The sequence below is a fragment of the Thamnophis sirtalis genome, unplaced genomic scaffold (assembly GCF_051295495.1).
Source record: "Thamnophis sirtalis isolate CommonGarterSnake01/CBP01778 unplaced genomic scaffold, rThaSir2_p1.2 scaffold_6, whole genome shotgun sequence".
NCBI classification, from domain to species: Eukaryota; Metazoa; Chordata; class Lepidosauria; order Squamata; family Natricidae; genus Thamnophis; species Thamnophis sirtalis.
Window position 1 is genome coordinate 19,404,617 of NW_028261386.1, and position 22,101 is coordinate 19,426,717.

Here is a 22,101-nt window from a genome sequence, read left to right on the forward strand (position 1 = left end):
ACCACCCGCAGATAAAAAGAAATTATCTTTATTTTCTACTATCATATTTGTAAGTAATGCGGACACATTTTTTAGTTAAATCTTGCTGCTGCACAGTACTTAAGGACTGGCAATGAAGAAAATAATCAAAGATATAAAATAATGATTTTACTAAACTGTGACCCTTCAAAACAAAACTACCTATCTGGACACCAGAGATTGGACAACCATTTGAGTGAAATGCTCTAGGGTTTCCTGCTTTAGCAAGAGGGTGGACTAGAGACCTCTAAGGTCCTTCCAACTCTGTTATTCTGGCCACTGATCATTCTCTACAATGATAATTCTTTGACACTAAGGATCTGTGTTTAAAAAACTTTTCCTCAATATGAGTTCAATGTGCTACACTTTTTATCTCATTAATCATCAACTATTCTTCCCCCAACTAATTTCCAATGACTAGAAATTCACCATATTCACAATCTATCTTGTTTCAGCATCCCATTCTTAATGCTTTCTGGTTAGAAAAAAGAAATGTAAGAAACCTAATTCTTCAAGGGAGTCAGCCACTATAGCAGTTACAATGTCTCTGACAGAAGCTATAACCTTGGAATTCAGTTCCATTGCCAATTAACTCATCATTAAGAATGTCCCAATGTCACCATAATTTCCATGGTTCTGGACTTACACTTCGAAACAACACAGAACAAATTTGTTCTATCCATAACAGGCTTTCTGGCAGTGGTAATAATTTTAACAACCGTTCTCTGCCCTAATGATTTCTTCCAATAACCAGTTCACTAAACTGCTCAGAAAGTTAACAACTGGTTCTCCTGAACTGGCTGAATCCCACCACTGCTTTCAGACAACACAATTATCATAGTGTTTTTTAATTTGCTCTTTTTCTTAGCATTGACTATTATAAAACTTGGTTTCTGTATCATTCATTATCCAGGCTGCTCTTTTCTGAACATGCTATTACAAGTTGTCCTCAACTTATGACCACAATTGAACCCAAAATTTCTGTTGTTAAGCGAGACAGTTGTTAAGTGAGTTTTGCCCCATTTTACGACCTCTTTTGCCACAATTGTTAACTGAATCACTGCAGTTGTTAAGTTAGTAACATTGTGGTTTAGTGAATCTGCCTTCGCAACTGACTTTGCTGGTCAGGTGGTCACAAAAGATGATCACATGACCCCAGAATACTGCAACTGTCCTAAATATAATTCAGTTGCCAAGTATCTGAATTTTGATCACGTGACATAAGGATGGTGCAATGGTCATAAGTCTGAAAAGCGGTCATAAGTCACTTTTTCAGTGCCATTGTAACATTGAACAATCACTAAATGAATTGTTGTAAGTCAAGGACTACATGTATGTGCAAATATTCTTAAAATGCAGCACCTAAAGTTCAATTTAACATTCCTCATATAGCCTAACACAGAATAATGGATTATTACTTCCTGTAAGCTAAATAGTATTTTTCTGCTAATGCAGTCTGGAAATTATACAAATTTTCAAAAGAGCTGTATTATTCACTGAGGACACAGAATCTTTTTCACATGTTCTGCTTCCAAGGTAGATGCTTCTCATCCTATATCTGCACTTTCAATTTTTGTATGTAAATAAACATTTTCACATTTATTTGTTTTGAAGTTTATCATTTAATTTCAACCATCAACTTTTTGTAAATCTTGATGCATCACTAAAAGTGTATGCAACTGCAAGATTTGTAGATTAGAGATCAGTTTCCGCAGAATGTATGTATTTATTTAAATTTATATTTTTCCCGATCAAGCGATTCTAGGCAACTCACAAAATAAAAACAACAATATCAAACATTAAAGTGATAAATATTAACATTAAAAACAACAAAGATAGCTAAGGAAAGAAGTAATATGGGGTGCATGTAGAATCTTTTCTAATTCACTAACCACCTGCAGTATAGAATACCTCCATCAGGATTCCAGACCAATCGGCAGAGCGACGTTTTAAGGCCCTTCTGGAAGGCCATGATTTGGGGTGGGGGGAATCTCAGCTCTAGGGGCACAATGTTTCGGAGGGTGGGAGCGATGGCGGAAAAGGCTCTCCTCGTGGACCTGCTAGCAAAAATTCCTTGATCAACAGGATCCGCAGCATGCCCCTTCTGTCAGCGAAGGTGGAGCAGGCCAACTCCACTGGGGTGAAACAGTTCCTCACATAAATTGTATGAGTATGCTTGGAATAAAACTAGACCTCGATGCCCTTATGTCATACTGGCCAACTGCTTCAGACCTTCCCACTAGCAGAAAATGCTGCATGAATGGCAGGTAACCAAGCCTACAAATTCTTTAACTTACTAAAAAACATTACGTGAAAATGTCATAATGGGAAGTCAATATCTGTGGACCCACACAGTGAAGATCATGGCATATGAAAATTGCAACCTGAAATAAAAAAGGAATATATGGTGTATTAACTAATGAATGAACTGCAAAATAAGTTTGAATGAAGTAGTTTCATTCTGTAGAATAAAATTCAGAAATATGTTCAGGGAAGTAAAGGGTAGGTTTTAATTATGAATGAAAACATTAGAATATCAAAAAGCATGAATTTTATTGTGAGTTCATATGAAAGTAGAAATCGATAGGTAGTAATAGTTGCATTAGCTTACACTTCATTGAATGGTGATAATGGAAGAATCAGGAATGAGTTCTGTGAAAAGTTGCAACATTCTAAATCAGGGGTTCAAACTCGCAGTGTCACGTGACATATCACGACTTTTTTTCCCCTTCACTAATCCAGGCGTGGCCAGTGCGTGATGAATCCAGCCCACAGACTGCGAGTTTAACACCCCTGTTCTAAATGCATGAGAATGACATGTGAAATACAGAAAAAGTTACTGGACCATTTGGAAACCCAAGAATGAATAAAAAGTTATTATTTGGTAAATACCTGCTTAAGAGAAGTGTCTATTTCAAATACATGGATTAAGCATAAATGAATCCATGTATAGAAAATCAATTGGAAAGTATGGCTGTCTGTATTTTTAAACTGAAAGACTGAACAAATTAGTCAAATGCTATGAAGTGCTATGATGTTCTTGATATGGGACAGGTCATAACTTGGCAGTGTCCCACGTTCCAAGTATTTTTAGATCTTGGGAAAAATGATATGCAAGAAAAGGAAAAATGTGAAAGGAACTAGAGTGACTGTTGGAAGAGCAGAATGGCTGTTGGAAGAGAAATGATACCTCCCATATGCAGAATATAGATTAATTTTCCAACAGAATGAAGAGAAAGCAGAAATAAAGAAATATGATGTAGAAATTGTTTGGAACATAATGAAAGGATGTGGAGTTATGTTAGTAGGAAATATGGATGTTTAATGGAATGAGTAGAAACTGTAAACTGAGGTAAAAGACAAAAACTGTTGAAAATGGTAAAAGAAATGTGAAGTTGCAAAGAATGTGGTCAATTTAATTAGAATTAAAAAATATTTTGGAAGAGAAGGAAAAAACCTAAAGGAGCCTCAAGCAAAATGAATGGAATTTAAAATAAATATGATGGGATGCTTTGGGATGAAATTAAGCTAATGGAATGCTGGGAGGAATATTTTAGAGAACTGTATGGGAACAATAATTCTATGGCAAAATAGAGAGTTGAAACAAGTCCCAGAAATGTTCATGTCCATGAAAATTATTTAGAATTTTGAAGAAAATTATAAATCCTGAGAGAAAGTTGCAAAATCGCAAGACTGAATATGTAGACAATTAAACTGAAGAAATGTGGTGGCTTACTGGTAATCACTATAAAGGTCTTCCCCATAGAACTAAATACCTAGAGTAGTTCCTTTTACATTCCTGTGGATGGATGTTCCCCCTGACACCTACCCAATTTCTTTCCATATCCCTGTCTTTATTAGCAGAGTGTAAATTCTTTGAATAGAAACAGCATCCCTTTTATGTTGAATCAACACATCACAGAAAAAATGAACAATAAAAAAGCTAGAAAAACCCTACTCTACCTGAAAAATGCTGTATCTACCCCAGTTCTGCAACACTTGAACTTGGATCAGCTCCATTTTAGCTCTTTCTGTAGCATGTTCTTATCTTTCCTTTACTGTTACAGAAACCAAACATCAAGCAATTATGGAAAAAATCCTCTCCAAGCACTACATTTGCTTTGCCAACACATACAACAGAATGCAATAGAAATAAAAATCATATTCACCATGGTTTTCTCCGATTCCTGGCCCGCTCTGATTTTTTTCCAGAACTGCTGCTGGAGATCCACCTACTGGGGGGAAAAAAGCAAGATTAGGTAAGATAATGGATGAGCGAAATGCAACCAGAAGCAAAACCAAATCTTCCTTAAAAGATGTTTTACAGCACCATTATTTAAAGTATTAAATTATAAGAATATATTACAGCCTATTATGCAAAACTGTAGCCAGAATGAAACTATGAAATTCTCCTAAACAGCAGGAGAAAGTAAATGGTTAAACTCCTCCCTTTCTGAAGCTACAAAGGTGAAAGAACAAAGTACATGAATCTACCACTGTTCCTAAAGCATGTTTCAACAACTGGCTGTAATAAGAAAATAGTGTCTATGTTGGGGGGGGGGATTAGTTACTAAGCAGAAAATCTAGCAAAACAAAGATCTGGCTTCTGGTTTACTCTCCTGCATTAAATCAATTATTTACAGTTAAATATGAAAATGTGCACTTGTGGTATCTGTGGGAATCTAATTGGGGTGCATATATGTTTATATTTTACAATGTTTGTATATTTCCTCAATTGCAAGACTCTGGAGAGGACATATGTACTATTACATGCAGGTCTGAGCAGAGTGGATATTTTTGTGCTGCCCCAGTATACAATGTGTGTGTTTTCACTCTCGAATTGTCCCAAGTTTTCTGCATGGCTGTATTGGCAAGCACAGAGCACGCTGCATACACTCCTTTCTGGTCACGTGACTAGGAGGGAGGGGGAGGAGCTTAGAATAGAATATTTTGCAGCATATCAAACTATCTAATTGCCTCTCCCATGGGATACATTCCAGATGTATTTTTCTACAGTGCTTCTTTCCTCAGTCTATCAATGAATCTAGTCCATTTTCCAACTTGATCATTCATTAGCTGACTTTTCCTGCTATACTGAATTTTGTCTTGTGTTCTTTTTTATTAAGTTATGCTGACCTTCTGCTGGGTTGCAAACAAGAAGGTATGGGAAACAAGTCACTTCTGGAACTGTTTCCAATCTTTTTACTGGCAGGGCTCATGGGAGGGATATCTATTTCTTCTTTACAATGAACTAATGTACTGTGCTTCTGCTTTCCCCTCATGTTATGATTATGTGTACAGTGTTACAAGTTGCATATGTTTTTTTCTAGGTCCCAAAAAGGGAACTTAGAATGGAATATACATAGTCAACTTACAGCACTGAAACAAATGATTTATCATTGTTTTTCAAACTTACCACTGTTGCAGCATCCCCATGATTACATGATCAAAATGCAGATGGTTGCCAACTTACTTATATTTATGTCAGTAGCAGTATCCCAGGGTCATGTGATCACCTTTTGCAACTGTCTCATAAGCAAAGTCAATGGGGAAGCCAGATTTACTTAACAATTGTGTTACTAATGTAACAACTCCAGTGATTCATTTAACAACTGAGGCAAGGAAGCTTATAAAACAAGGCAAAATTTGCTTAACCAGTGTCTTAGCAACAGAAATTTTGGGCTCAATTGTGGTTGTAAGTCAAGGACTACCTGTATTCGAAGTTGATATCCAACTACCTAATCCCAAAGAGGGGTATATTTGGGCAATTTTTTCAGGTTTATTTTTTCTTCGCAACCCCTGCACTGCTCTGGCTCATCTTGTACTTCAAATATTCTTTTATCAGCTACACCTTCTTCACCAAATTTAGTCCCATTTTGCTAAATTGGAAAGAATAACTTTGGGTTGAAATAAATATTTAATTGAAATTTCTATTAAATCAAATTGGCTGTATAGATTCTCCATTGTTTTCATTTATATCTCTATCAATAACTGAAGAACAAACAGTGAGGAAGAACCTCTAGTTGAGAACTAGATGGTGTAGAAGAGCATGAAGATAACCTTGACAAAGAAATGCAAAAACCATTAAGAAAAAGTTTAAAAAAAAATCAGTCCTGGGAAACGAGAAGAAAAAAAAATCTACATTGTCTTGTATAAGAGGGGCTGAGGGACCAGATTCTGTTGTTATAGCCTAAAACAATAAAGGAATATTCCAGAAACTCTTCTTCAGTCTTGTTTCTTAACCTTCCCTTCCTTGAAGAGTTTACAACTGTTAACAGAAATTGCAATAGATGGAAATCTGATTTGGTTCTGGAGTGGTTCTGTGTGAGGAAACGAGAAAACAAAGGCATACTTCTTTGTTCTGGATTTTGCTGAGCAAACCTATGACATGTATGTCAAAGGTGTATGCCATGATGTTTTGGGTGACACACAAGTGTACACCAACACCTAACAACTATTCTTGAAAAGACTAGTTCTCATGTGATTTTCAGTTGTTGTGGAGGGCATACAAGAGAATGGAATGTGTTCTTGCTTGGTCTCCAGAAATCACATGAGAGGGCTGTCTTCTTTATGGACTCCAGAATCTCCCAAAATCATGCAAGAATGAAGCTGCAAGTTTTTGGAGGCTTCAGAAGCTGAAGAAAAGCATTCTCCTAAACCATTGCAAGAATAAACTCCTTGTGCGACCTGGAAGAACTTCCAGTAGGCTGGAGGGGCCTGTCAACAGTGCCAGAAGATAAGTGGAGTGCAGATCCTAGGGAGCACTGGGTCATGGAGGACAACTGTGCCTTGAATGACACGGAGTAGTCTTTTTAAGTGGCAGCGGTGATACTAGGGCTGAAGTCAAGGCCTGGACCTCTACTTCAGACTCAGTCCAGGGTACCATTCAGAATTCTCACTTGAGGCACAAATGAGAGACTTAAACTACAAGCAGTCTGAACTTTGTTCAGAAACCATTCAAATTTATGACAGTACTAAACAAATTGTACTTATGACTGATCCATAACGTTATGGCTATTGTAGCACCTTGCAGTCATATGATCAAAATTCTACTCTTTTGGCCACCCTGTACTCCATCTATCTACTCCTGCCACCCACCTCCCTCTGGCTGACATTTGCTGTCTTCTTCTTCCTCCTGGCCCAGGATCCAGGGACTGGGTGAAGATGTGAATTGGCCATGGCTAGTTTAACAAAAAGAAGAACTAGAAGTGACATGATAGCAGTACTCCGATATCTCAGGGGCTGCCACAAAGAAGAGGGAGTCAAGCTATTCTCCAAAGCCCCTGAAGGCAAGACAAGAAGCAATGGATTGAAACTAATCAAGGAGAGAAGAAACCTAGAACTAAGGAGAAATTTCCTGACACTTAGACCAAGGTGAGTGTGGCAGAGCAATTGTGCCTTGTCTGCCGAAGGGACGTTGTTAGGTTTAGATGGTGAGGAAGCAGTGGGATGGAGTTGGTGGAGCAGGTAGGGCTACACTGAACAAGGTCTTCTGAAACTGCCTCCTTTGTCAGGGAAGCCACTGCCTACATCTCCCCTGTCTCTTCCACTAGCTCTGTCCCACTGCCTATTCCCCGTCTGGGCCCAGTGAGCTCCCTTCAGGAGATGAGGCCCTGCCATCCTGCCATGCATATCCTGGATCTGCACCCTGGGTCAGAGCCTGGATCCTGGGCCAGCATCAAGAAGAATGATGCCAAAGTTCAGCCAAAGGCAGCAGGGATAGTAGCGGTGAAATGGAGGGCATCCAAAAGCACAAAAGATGGGAAGGGGAGATAGACAAGTGAAGGGAACTGAAGCAGAAGCAGCTGTGGCAAGGCAATGATACTGAAATAGTATCAGGTGGTATGAATAAGGAGAAAAGTACCAAAAGTAACAATATTCCTATCCCTGCACATCTTCCAACAAATTATAACACTCACACCAGTTTTCCCTGTAAGAATGATTGGCAAATGAGAACTAAGGCAATTAGATATATTAAGTTATCTGGGGTTTTATTTTGATAACATACATCTTAAATAAAACAAAATAGCTGTAACTATATTCCTTCTTAGTATTCCTTAGTGAACTAAGTAAGTCTTACTTGTGGAACAATCATATAATATCTATTCAGAATTAAATCCCTTTTAATTCAATGGGAGTTATTACCCGCTAAGTGGGTTTAGGGCTAACAACCTGGAATCCTCTGAGCAGAAAACTGGCTTATGCTTATTTAAAAACATAGTTATCCTATAGTTCTACTTTGACCAAAATTTAAGCACTCAGTAATTGGACTGTTCATTCAATAAATTGGATTACTCCAGAAGCAGCCGACATGTGTCAGTGAACACGCTAGATCTGGCACTTGGCTGCGCTAGCAGGTAAAGCTAAGCTATATGCAAACACTGATTAATCATTCATTGAACTGCAATCTTATATCTACTTCCCTGAAAGCTAAGACATAGAACTCTAAATTTTGTGCTTTAAGATATTGTCAGCCTTAACATAAAATGTAATGAATTATGGGTAAAGGCTTAAGGACAACTGCTAATATATTATTGTAGATATAACTGAAATGTATCTCTATTTCTATATTGATATGAAATAAAAGATAAAAAGTTCTGATTTTATCAAAATGGAGTAGGGAAAAAGTGTCATTTACTGAATTTTTTTCTTTCTATATAATTACTGCGGGTAAAAGTTTTTCTCCCCTTGAAGCACTGGTCATCTTATGCATTGGTCTTCTGTTGCTCCCCAGCGAATGCACTTTTGCCAAGAAACCAGAATTTATTAAGAAATCTAACACTATAAAGACAGGGTTGACCTAATTTCTGAAAATAGCTACTATTCTTTCAAAGTTAAAGCAATTCTCTTAGGTTCATGTCTCCATTCTTTTGTAACTGCTAAGGTACAATTTTCAAAGCTAAACTCTTTCAATATGTTTTTTTTTTTCATTTTTGGGAACTTACACCTCCTTTTCCAATGCACTGTACTCACAAACTGTGATGTATCAAAAGTCAGAATCCTACTTCCCTAAGAGATCAGTCAAATAATTTTAGGAACTAATGCATGAAAGCAATGGCAACTTTCACATAGCAGACCCGCCTCCAATTATAGTTTCACATAGCCATTAGAGCTACGGTAGTAGTAGATGGACTTTTCCTTCTTAAATCTGTCCAAGCAGCCAACCTATGACATTCAATACCAAAAACAATGTACAGATTATATAGAACATTATAAACACCAGGCTAGCCCAACTATCCAAAGGGCATCTGAAGAGAATTCTCCATTTTTCATACTGTCCACAGACCTTGCTTTCTCCTGAAGCAGCAGTACTCTCTATGGTCCGTTCAGAAGTAATCAAAATAAGCTAGTCTCTATCTTCATAAATGTTTTGTCTAGGTGTACTCACAGGTAATTTGCCTCTGTGCTCCCAGAAAGATTTGAAGGTTTGAAGACAAAACTCTATATATCACATAGAAAGAAGTGTTGTCCCAGCCCTATCTTACCTCGTTTCTTTGTAAGGAGGAGGAGGAGGAGGAGGAGAGGAGGAGGAAGAGGCATATGGTCCTAATCTTCTCTTTTACAAAGAGGGTCCTTTTATCACTGACATGAGAACTGGGAATAATTCTTCACTGCTTCAATATTAGCACAGGAGAACTGGATTACAACAGCAGGGGACAGGGTCTGGAGTTATAGTCTTCCTTTTCAGGAAAGGCTTCACAGAATCTTTCCATATCATCTAGAATGAGTAGGAAGCATTAAAAATTAAACATTTTTAATTTGAGCTAGTTTGAGTTCAAAACACTCTAACTGGATTTAGAACAATTTTCATGTCCAATCCAAGAATGCCCTGCGCTTCAATATGAAAACATCTATTATGAACTTGAAGCTGTTTCAAACCCACATCCCTTCAGAGATAATCCATTGCGACTAAAACAAACATGTCCTTGGGCTAAAGGAGGTTTATAAACTCAGAAAACTTCAAATTCAAACTATCTTGCAAATCCTTAATTTGGACGGCTAGGATTTTGCATGGGATTTTCTGCCTGCTCTATGGTGCAAAATTCGAGGTGGCGCAGTGGTTAAATTCAGCACTGCAGTTCAGCAGTTTGGCTGTTCAAATCCCACCAGGCTCAAGGTTGACTCAGCCTTCCATCCTTCCGAGGTGGGTAAAATGAGGACCCAGATTGTTGTTGGGGGCAATATGCTGACTCTGTAAACCGCTTAGAGAGGGCTGAAAGCCCTATGAAGCGGTATATAAGCCTAACTATTATTCTCAAGATGCAACACTGCAGTTGTGTGAAAAACGGAAGGTCAAATAAATTAGGCAAAGGAAATCAACAGTGCTTCATTTTTTACAAACTGAAGCATGAACCAAACTTCTAGATCACAATTTTCATTAACACAACTCTGATCTCAAGAAAACTGAGCAAATAGTTTCTAATGCGTCATAGCATTTATCTTCATTAACGAAGATTAATTATGCTTCCCCAGCAAATAAACATAGGTGATAAAACTAGCTAAACTTGTAAATTTATGGAATGTTTACAAGATTGCTCTGTAAAGATATTTATCATACACACAGTCCGTTAATACTATAAATTGTTTCCCTGGAAATTTTTATTAGCTGTGTTGCAGGTTTCTAACAAATTTGGTTTAATTTTTTAAATATTTTAATTATAAGCTACTTTGAGCAGTTAATGTGAACTAAACAAATGTAAATATTGAAATAAAACAAAACATAGAAAAGATTATTTTGGAGGTGAAAAGGATTTAAAGGAACTATAAGAAATTATTACCATAAGCACACAAATTCCAGTGGAAATTTAAAAACTAACAGATACATTACAAGACTTATTTGATAGCCACTCCAAAAAATAAATGTTATGTGGCTAGTGATTGGAAACTGCATTAAATTTATGAATATTCATAAAAAGATTTCCCATGTGAGCATTAAAACTGATATTTTCTCTACAAAGCATAAAATAAAAATGATTTTAGAATTTTTTTAAATTTGATAATGTATGACAGTGGTTCCCAAACTTGGCAACTTTAAGACTTGTGGACTTCAACTCCCAGAATTCTCCAGCCAGCTCTGGCTGGAGAATTCTGGGAGTAGAAGTCCACAAGTCTTAAAGTTGCCAAGTTTGAGAACCACTGATGTATGAGAATCTCTATAACAAAAAGATATTGATGGAACCATAGCAGTGCAGTGGTTAGAATGCACTATTGCAGGGTGACTCTGCCAACAACCAGTAATTCAATCTTGGCTGGCTGAAAGGTGACTTAGCCTTCCATCCTTCTGAGGTTGATAAAATGAGGACCCAGATTGCTAGGAGCAATATACTGACATTTGTAAACTGCTCAACGAGTGATATAGAGCACTATAGAGCAGTATATAAGTCTAAGTGCTATTGCTATCTTAAAAGGTATCTTTTAGCTTCATATCTCCTGCCGTGATTGAAAGAGTAACAAGGAACATTTGCCTAAATAGGACTGATTAAACAAATAAATGAAAACTACTTGTCTACAACAAATATATCCTCAATTTGGTAATACTAATCAAAATAATAAAAATGATAAACCATAAAACTTCCAGGGAAAAATTGCAAGCTGAAAACAGTGGACCACAACACAATGATCTCCATTGGTTTTAAAGCTGTTTAGAGCTACCTTTACTCAAATAATAGTTTGTGCCAGGGGTGGGTGCTGGATGCTTTTACTTCGTTTGCTCAGGGACACATGCGCAGAAGCAAAAAAACAAGATGGTGCCGCCTGTTTGGGCGCGTCCACGGCCAAATTACTTCCTATTCGGCTGAACCGGGCCAAACTGGGGGGAACCCACCTTTGGTTTGTGCCTTTAAAAGGACTCTTAGGTTCACACATACTTTTCTAATCACTTTTGGAAACTGCACGTTAACTGCTTTTCAACTATTAACCTTTAGACTGACAGGTTTTACAGCACTGGTTGAGCTTCCTTTAATTCTTAGTGAAAGAAGTTTTAAATACAAGTTTAAGAATTTAAAAAAATGGTATAAATAAGAAAGAGTAACTAAAATTTTGATTTGGGAAAGTTACAAACAGACTAAGAGTCCAGATGGATTTGAAATAAGATTTTGGAAATAATTATAAAAAATATTTTCCATGGAACAATGCTTTCATTTTGATTTTTTTAAATGATGAGATGAGACTTTGAAGGCCAAACCTTGGAGAGAATTGAAGAAACAAAACATTACAATTAAAGGAGAGTGCTTAAAATTTGCTTACTAATACAGAATGAAGCAAAATATTTTAACAATGCAAGAGCTGAGGTGGTGCAGTGCTTAGAGTGTAGTACTACAGGCTACTTCAGCTGACTGCTAGCTGCATTTCGGCAGTTCAAATCTCACTGTCTCAAGGTTGACTGAGCCTTCCATCCTTCCGAGTTCGGTAAAATGAGGACCCAGATTGTTGGGGGCAATATGCTAACTCTGTAAACCACTTAGAGAGGGCTGTAAAAACACTATGAAGCTGTATATAAGTCTAAGTGCTATTGCTATGGAAATATTGAAGGATATTGTTGAATAATGGACCCAGAAGTTAAAATTTTAAGAATGATTGCCTATATAAATATACCATGTTCAAAAGATGCTATGGAAGAGTTTTAGTGGACCAGACTGAAAGTGATCTGAAAGTGGATTTTAAAAATGACAGGCTACAAGAATTGTGTGGCAAAAAAATGCTACACTAGACATACAAATGAAACCAGTTGATATCTTAGTAATTAAAAGGGATATACAAATAACGACAAAAGAGCAACATGGGTAACTTTCCTATATTGGATTTACGGAAGAGGCTTGTTTGAAAAATTCTATGAGAAGGGATAAAGAAAAAAAAAGAAATCAAGTTGTAGGAGATTATTTGAAGGGAATAAAGAACAAGATTGTTAAAAGTAAAAAAGGAATATAAAGTTGTTTATTTGATCAAGGTTAAAATAGATATATCATCTCTAGTAACCCTTGCTGTATTTTACTAAAATTGTTTGCACTTGTGATGGGGGAAGTTTATATATTTCTTTTCTTCTTTACTATATTCTTATTTTTCTTTCTTTCCTAAACTCCATACACAAGCAACCAATATACAAATGATTTAAAGATAGGATCTATGGAAAATCTGCAAACTTCCTCATTTTAAAATTAAGCATAAAGTTTTGCTTACACCCACATATCCTATTTTAGAATCTGTTTTGAATACACCAGAATTGATCTGTAACATATGAAAAGCTCACTATTATAATGAAATGAAATCATCCTTCTGAGAATATGAAGTGATTTTCTGTCATCCATCTGTAAGCAGCAAATCATGTACCAAGCCCCTTCTCTCATATCTCAAAGACTGCAAACATGACAATTTTCTTCTGCTTTTCAGAATTAAGATGTTCTAAATGAATCAATAATTACCCTCTTTATTTAAAGTTATAGCTCATTTCAAAAGGTATTTAATATCAAAGTGAACACAGGGCTACTTCACAACATGTACCACTGCATTCTTCTTATGCATCTACATGAAGGATTTAAGGAGAGAGAGTAATAGAGATATTTCAGTTTGGAAATCTACCCTCATCACGTTTTCAAGCTCTTATGAAGCCACAGTTGAAAAATCATATCTGAGGAGAGCCCATTATTCTATGGAAGAATGCCTTCTATGTAGAAAATCTCAGATTCAGTCCTGCTCTTTTTTATGCTGCTTATTTAATTCAATTCAAAGTGGAAGCAATACAAATAGACAAAAGGTTGTTTCTATCCATCTTATATACAGATGTGAATTTCTATGAAGACTGACTATGTACCTATTAAAAATATCTACTTGGAGAAAATACATGCAGGTATAATTTTACACATTCCATCCCAGGAAGAGCTGAGTTTAAAGCCCACATTAATTGTTCTTGGTGCCTATCTTGATAGAAAAATAAGCACTTGATACACGCACACACTTAAAAACAGCATAGAAAAAAAATATAAACTATTTAGTGGATAGTACCACTTTGAAGTAATATATTGTGAACTTACATAGTTAGTATCCTATATGCAAGCACTTACTTTGTTGTAGTACTTGGGAGTGATAATACAATTCTTTATAAATATAAGGAAAGATAATTTTATGTGAGGGAAAGGAAATCGCTGAATTCTTCCAAAAATAATAGAATGAAATTTTGAGACAAATGAAGAGCTTGTCACATGGGAAAAAAAATAATCAAATGTACAAAAGGTAGTCAGACAAACTAGAACAGATGCAGAGAAAAGCAGCAAAGATTACCCATCTTATAAGAAACAGGCAAATCTATCTTAGAGAAAAATACAACAGAGGATGCCTATGATCCTATTTTTCAAATATAAAATGAATCAATAATACAGATAAAGAAAGCCTTGTACTCATTGTGCTGCAGCCAATGAACAGGAAATGGAATAATGCTCTTTAAATACAGAAAGATAGATTCCACTTGAATCTTAAAAAGTTCCTAAGGTAGTAGTAGCTTGTCTACAAGGTGGTTGGTTACCATTCCTTTGCAGAAACTGGACAATCTTCTGTTAATGATTCTTTAATTTGGAGTAGTTGCCTCCACATGGGGGAAGAGGGGGACTATCTTAAATAGCTACTACCGGTAATTCTAGAGCAAATTATTATACAATACCTAAACCATCTTAAACACAGCAACATTAGCTTTAAAAAAAAAAAGCACAAAGCCACCCTGGATAATGTTGCAATTTTTCTGCCATGAAGATGCACAAGAGCATCTTGCGCCCACCCTGGCTTACAATCCTAGCACTGGAATAATTTAGATTTGCTTGAATTAAAAAAAATTCTTTGAAAGACACAACTTTATTTTTAGGAAACATATATACATATTAACATAGTAAGACAGGTACACTCTTTTAAAAAAAGCATTCCCTCCTATATAACAGCGAAAGAAAGCAACCGCCACCTTTTTTTTTTTTAAGAAAAACATTGTCATATGCACCCCATCCTATATGTATACTTTTTACATAAAGAACCCACACTTTAAAAAGCTAGGGTGTAAAAAGTGCTGTTTACAAAAAATAAAAAACAGGGCTTCTCTTCTGAGAGAAAAAAATGTTCAAGACTGAATTCTTATATCTTAATCTATAGCATAAACATAACATTGCTTTTATGTTTAAGAGTAAAGTGTAATCCCTTTGAAAGATAAAAATTGTATTGTAACATACAGTAGTGGCCAAAACTGTGGAAACTTTTTTGGGGGGAAAAGTGTATTTTTGAGGTTTGATGGCTAATAACACTACTTTTTGGGAGTTGTACCATAAAATTATATATCAATGGAAAGATAATTTAATCAAAAATGTAATGCAATGAAGTTTGTTCAATTATCTGTATTCTATGGAAAGTTATAGGTCAGAAGCAACCAAGCAATAAAACTCAGTTAATAAAAGCAATCATTCAATCTTGGTTTCACATTATTAACAGCTGCAGAACTAAAAGACTTGGTTCACTCCATGGGAATACTTGCTAAAGGTTACCCAACTATGTATTAACTGACATGGCGATAATTTTTGTATATCTCATTATTTTCTATATTTTTCACTTTTCTTCTTTATAACTGCTATTCTAATAGCAAATCCTTCATACAAGTCATTGCCTTACATTCTTGATTAAATTATATTTCCATTGATATATAATTTTATGGCACTACTCGGAAAAAAAGGGGTATTAGCCATCAAACCTCAAAAATACACTTCCCCCCAAAAAAGGTTTCCACAATTTTGGCCACTACGGTATAAAAACCCACAAGTCTTTAATAGAAGCAAAGCACGTCGGTCCAATTTACTACTGGCTTGCGATTTTGACTTTTATGCTAAATAGGCTTGAACAATGGAAGGCACGGTTTTTCAAGGCTCCTCCCACTTATTTTAAGGAACGGCAACTAGAAAGTGGTGGCAGGAGACGAAGACAAGGAAAAAGGAAGCGAGACCTACGTTTTCCCGTATTCGAGAAAACGAAAACGGGCGAAGTGGGCCCAGTGGAACCGGAGTTCTCCTGAGCATGTCCAAAGCTCGCGCTGAGAACTCGTTGGAACTTTAGAGGGTGTGGCCTGATATGCCCTCAATAGGGCGAGGTTTGTCCTGGCTCCTCCCCTCGCTTTAAAGACTGACAGCAATTAGGGAAAGGCGTCCGGCCTGGGCCTTCGCTTTCTGCACCGCAAAACGAAGCGAGGCCCGGAGACGTGAGGGCCCCACCCACGAAGCCCGCCGCCGCCACCGCAGCATGAGGGGACAAGAGGGGACAAGAGGGCGGCCGGTTGAGCGAGCGCGAAAGGGGTCTCCTCACCTGCGCTCCTCCTCCTTCTCTTGACGGCGTTGCTCCCACCTCAGGCGCCTCGTGCAGCTCCCGCCCACCCGCCTAGCCAGCCACTCCTTCACAGTGCCCGCTGTCAGCCAATCAATGCCCTTCATCGAGATCCAATCCATAAACTGAGATCGCGCCTCCTGGAGGAGACGAGTCTACCCTTCTGTTGCTCGGATTGGCCAGCGCTCCCGTCAATCGTTCTGCCCTAACGTGACAAAGGAGGAAGAAAAAGGAGTGGGAGGGAAAGGGGCAGGCCACGATGGCCAATGAGAAATCACAGCGCGTCCTTCACACCAGCCAGTCAGGAGGAGAGAGAAAAAAGAGGCGCCCACGGCCATTTTCACCTCACTGCTGTCAAAAGAAGGGAGGGAAATGAAATATTCCAGTTGATTGGCTGCGACCAGAGGCACGCCTGAGTGCTGCACCAGTTAGGATATTTCCAGATCAATGTCTGTCTCTCTCGGCGTTAATCCCACCGCCTATGTTCAATCACATCGCCCCGTCCCTACTACGCCTCCATTTTAGCCCAATCAAAAGACAGGGCGGGACCTTGGGCTTGTGTGGGCCAATTACTGCAGACTATTCCTTTGGTATGCCTTGAAAGGAAAGGGGTTGGTGCGCGAGTGAATGAGTGAGTGTGTGTTAGCGCTAGGCGTTTCATGTATCGGCCTCCGAGTGCTTGTATTTTAATAAAATTTATACCTCTGTCAGCTCAGATTGTGTAAAGTAATGATTATACTCTTTGAAGCATGTAAGTGGCATTAATTAAAATTTAACAGTGATTGCCCTGATAATTGGCTGATAATGAGGCAAAGCTTCGGTCGGATGCAGATAGAAAGCGCCCCTTCCTCCTGGTAAAGCAGCCTCGGCTCTGCTGGGAAGGACGGGAGGGCCGATGCTGAGATTACGAGCCTAAATTACGGGCAGTCACAATCTTCGGAGTGAAGAGATGTGGATGTATTCTTGAGTCTCAGGAAGAATAAACACTACTTTTTTTAAAAAAAACACACACATTTTTGAACAAAATCTTGTCTTGAAGACAAAAAAATTTAAAAATTGAAAGTGCAGATTAAAAATGCAAACTCGGAAAAAATCTTATATTTTACACTCATCTATAGTCATTGGTTTACCATTGATATGTAATTGAACATAACATTGAACAATTTCTCCATACGTACAGATTGATGTGCCATCCCAAAACATGATGAATCATCATATTATCTCATCAGATCTCTCTCAATTTTTAAAATACCTTCAGCATAATAAAAGGTGTCCAGACTTTCAAATACATATTTTGAGGAAGTGTAAAACACACTAAATACAATTTTGGATAAATGAACCTTTCCCCCAAATCTATTAACATTTTTAAGGACATGATACATGAGTACAATCATCATCTTCCATTTGTAACCTGATATTTTACTCTTAATAATATTGGGTTTTGTTGATATTTTAATTTTCTGTATAATCTGTTCAGAGAAATATAATAAACCAGAAATGTAATAAAATAAACTGCTCTTATGATTACTCATTGCTCCATCACAGTTTAACTGTTCCTTCAGTTCCTCTTCTGTTATATTGACTAGCCAATCTACATAATGTAGGGGCCTGCATAAGTGCACCACCGTACCTAATGTTCCTGTCCTAATGTTCCCATTTGTACCCACTTCCTGTGTTTTTGTTCATGTTTATTCTATTCCTGTTATCTTGTACATGAGCAACAAACTATGTTAGATCGGGTAATGGATAGGGACACAAAGGCTACAGTAACAACAGCTCTTTATTGCAAGTAAACAAACATCAAACATCCGGCAGAGATGGGTCAGACAGCAGCCCCTTTTAAAGTGGTCTGTCAGACCCTTTGACCAATGGGATTAAACCCCTGTTCCCGCCGGAACAGAGGACCTTGGTGGAAACCATTGTCAGTGTCGGGAATATCTAACAAACTAAATTTAAAAAATAAAAATAATGTTTTAATTAAAAGCATGAAAAGATGTCTGTCTTAGAAGAATCTCCAGTTCTTTACTGCTCTTGTACTAATTTAAATTGTGTATTTGGTTTCCTTTACAGTAGAAGCTACATTGGAAGCACTTTGGTAATCTGAAGGGTGGGGTAGAAATGTTCTAAATTAAACATTTTTGTATAAATCCAGTTTTATTTCCTTCCCTTTAATTTATACATCTGTGTAAAATATGCCTAAAAGAAATCATCAATAGAATATTCTGTAAAATATTTAATCACATTGTAATATTCATTTTGCCCCCATTAATTTTGCCCCCAAAAACTTAATGGCAGTTTTAACCCATCTATTGCATCTATACATTTGATTTCATTATGTGCCATCATGTCAGCATTGATTTTTAGCATTTTTCCCTCCAAACCCAATTTGCTCTTTCATCTCTTCTAACAGCGTGCTCATTGCTGCTGTATAATGCATTCAACTTGCTCTTTTCTTTCTTTCCTCTTAACTTTCCTAGCATTAGCACTAGATCTTTGCATACTAATGGTATATCCAAAGTAGGGTAATAGACTCTTCCCAGGAATATTCCCTCCCCGGCCACATTGAGGCACCATATCAGGACTGTAGACTTAATTATTTCAGCGTAGTGTGATATATCAAGATATGAGCTTATGGGTAAATGGCTACTCATTTTCTGATGCCATATTTCTCTACTACGTCTATCCAGTGTCTTCGGAGGTGAAGGTATCTGCTCTGTACTGTCCTCCAAAGTAGCTCACAAGCACAAGGGGTTGGCTGTAACTTCTCTACATGTAACCAACCGATCTGGCGTCTGATTGATCTTTACATTCAAACTATTCTCTGGTTGTCTGCAAGTTAACAACAAAGCTCAGAAGCACCAAGGAACTTTTAAACTATTCTCTAATTGGACTTTTTAAAACTATTCTCTAACTGGATCCCTAAGAAACAAAGAATCAATTTGGTGGCTATGTAGTCATGTGACGGGAGGGTGTGTGTCAAAAGACAGAAACTCACTTTAACAGTGTCCTGCTGGAGCAGGGGGTTGGACTAGATGACCTCCAGGTCCCTTCCAGCCCTGGATTGCTGTCCTCTTTCAAGGTATCCTCTGAAACTGTGTCTAGTGCCAGGTTAGTGGTCCTTCTTCCTGCTCCTTTTTCCCACCCCAGTACCTATGTTTTTGCGCATAGTTGAATTGCTTAGCCTTATTTCCACATCGGAGGTATGGCTTTTTGGCCACAATTCTTCCATGAAGATCACTTCTGACCAGACTTCTCTGAATAGTGGATGGGAGTCATGCTGGTTTCCGCTAGTTCTGTTTCCAGCACTGCTGGGCTACTTCCAATGTTGAAGGGAAGTATGATGTGTCTTTCACCTGCTGCATTAACTTTCCTTGGCTGACTACTGTGTCTACGCTCAATGTTGCTCATTTCTTTGTGCTTCTTCAAAACAGCTTGAACAGCACATCTTGAAACCCCAATCTTCTTTCAAATCTTTGCCTGGGGGAGACTTTGCTGATGCAATATAACAACTTTGTCTTGTTCCTGTTCTCAATTTTGCCATGTGTATGACCTGTGATATGAAGCTGTCTTCCACAAGCTCACCTTAGTGCAGAATTTAGCTTTTCCTCACCCAGTTTTAAGCCTCCTACAAAGCTGTTTCTGTTTATGACTGTATTTCAACCTCCATGTGAAACTGATGATCATTAGTACCTGCTTGGTATAATCGTACATTTGACTCTAACCCTACAAAATCCCTTAGTTTGTGCAAGTATAAAAATTGATCCTGTGTGGAAGAGAAAGGCTGGTCAGACCAAACATTGTTTTGATTTGGATTTTTCTTCTGTTCACTTACTTTTCATTTTATTAATTAATAAAAATAATAAACTATTAACACTTCTATTTCTTAAAGCATTCTTAATTTCTAGGAGTTTTGCACAACTGCCTCTTTTACACAGTACTGATATTTTTAGTTCATTCTATTTCACTAAATATGTTTAAATTGCATTTCACACTTTTCCATAGTTTTTTTTAAAATAAATAGAATTTTGAGTGGTTAATATTACTCCAAAATATTTAACTTCCTTTTCAATTTTAAAAGCCGGGTTTGGCCTTAATTTCTCTTAATCTTGTATACTCATATTGATCAAAACCTTGGTTTTCTGTTTGTTGACCTTAAAAATCAGCTACTTTATTAAAAGTCTATAACTTCTCTGTTTAAAGTCTATATGTTTTTCTGTCATTTTTTCCAACCATTGTGAATTTTAGCACAGTATCTTTTAGCTTCTGCACACGTCCACCACATATGGTAATATGAACCCGGTGTCTGATGACATTTCCAACATTTTTCGGATTTATTCTTAAACATTCCTGCTATTCTCGTTGGGGGTAAGTGCCACCTGTAAAACAACTTATACAAATTTTCTTTATATGCTGTTGACATTGTCATTTCATAATTTTGAGACCACAATTTTTGCCATTTCTCTAAGTCAATCCCATGTCCCCCCAAGGAATTATTGTTTCTTTAACTTGTTCTTCCTCTAGCTTAACCTCTAATAAGTATCCATATAGTTTTTTAATCATCTTTTCATTGGTACCTGTCAGGATTTTATCTAAATCAGTCAATTTGTCATAAAAGCCTTCTATTTCAACATCTTTATCATATCTAGAATCTATTTGCACATATGAAAACCAATACGTAGACTTTAAACCAGAGATTTTTTTATTGGAGATTATACCGGAAATAAAGTAGAGAATTGAAATATTTGATTGTAAATGTGTTAACAGTGGCTAGGTTCAAGGTTCATTTTATTTATATGCCGCCCTATTCCCAGCGGCGGCACACAAACCCAAAGGAGGGGAAGGGAAACACAAGAATTACAACAAAAAATACAGGGAATTTAAAACAACTAACAGCCACACGCTTTGAGAGGGGAAGGGAAACGCATTGACCCCAGGCAATGTTCCCTCTAATTTTTTTTCAGTGTGAGCGGAAAAGTATAGTGTTTGAGCGGCACATTTTCATGCCTGAGCACCTGAATTTTTTCCACAGATGTCACCTAAGACAACAACGAAATCAGTGTTATTTGAAACTCAAATTTATGTTTATTCAAGGTGCCCGCTTAATTAAAAGTGTTATATAATATCAGTATCACTTAACAACGGTCCTGCTTAGCAACCAAAATGTTGGCTCAGAAATTCTGGCATTGAAGCACGCAAGTCTTAAAGCTGTCAAGTTACAAGACCCTTGCACCCCTAACCCTTTAGGAAAAAAAAACCCAGGGGTCTTCAAACCTGACAGCTTTAAGCCTTGCTGACTCCCAGAATTCCTCCTCCAGTCATGTTGCAGCAACGTCATCTGCATGGATCTGCTCCATCTTCGGTTTTTTTCACAGGAGGCAGGGCTGCTGCTGAAGATGCCAACGAGCCCCCACCGCCACTAGAATATGCATTTGTTTAGCATGACATAGAATAGTCTTTCAACCAGAAGTATGGAATAAAAGAGAGACTGATAAATATTAAAAAAAAATAAAACCAAAAAGCAGCTATTTATTTGAGTTCTAGATAAACATTTAGTTCAGATTTAATAGTGTTTCAGAGATGTGGCTGTCAGCTATTTGTGTATGTATGTTATTATTATGGAAGGTTAGATGAGATTTCACCAACATTATTCACCCCTGATTAATGCATTCATTCTAATAATCGAGTCTGACTCTGAATTACAAATCTATGTCTGAAGAATCTGGGTTAAGTTTTGGATTGGAAATT

General features: G+C 37.3%; 1 protein-coding gene across 2 annotated transcripts in view; it reads right to left on the reverse strand.

The window, feature by feature from the left end:
* Positions 1–16,411, reverse strand: part of MTMR4 (myotubularin related protein 4) — a 51,532-nt gene extending 35,121 nt beyond the window's left edge. The window contains exons 1-3 of one of the 2 annotated variants that reach the window (XM_087717320.1): positions 16,339–16,411; positions 9,504–9,736; positions 4,188–4,253 (exon numbers count right to left, since the gene is read on the reverse strand). In XM_087717320.1, coding sequence (XP_087573446.1) covers positions 4,188–4,190 — 3 coding nt within the window. In that variant the 5' untranslated portion in view covers positions 4,191–4,253; positions 9,504–9,736; positions 16,339–16,411. The remainder of the gene's footprint in view (positions 1–4,187; positions 4,254–9,503; positions 9,737–16,338) is intronic. The other variant, XM_087717321.1, reaches the window with a different exon arrangement.
* Between the last annotated feature and the right edge of the window lie 5,690 nt (positions 16,412–22,101).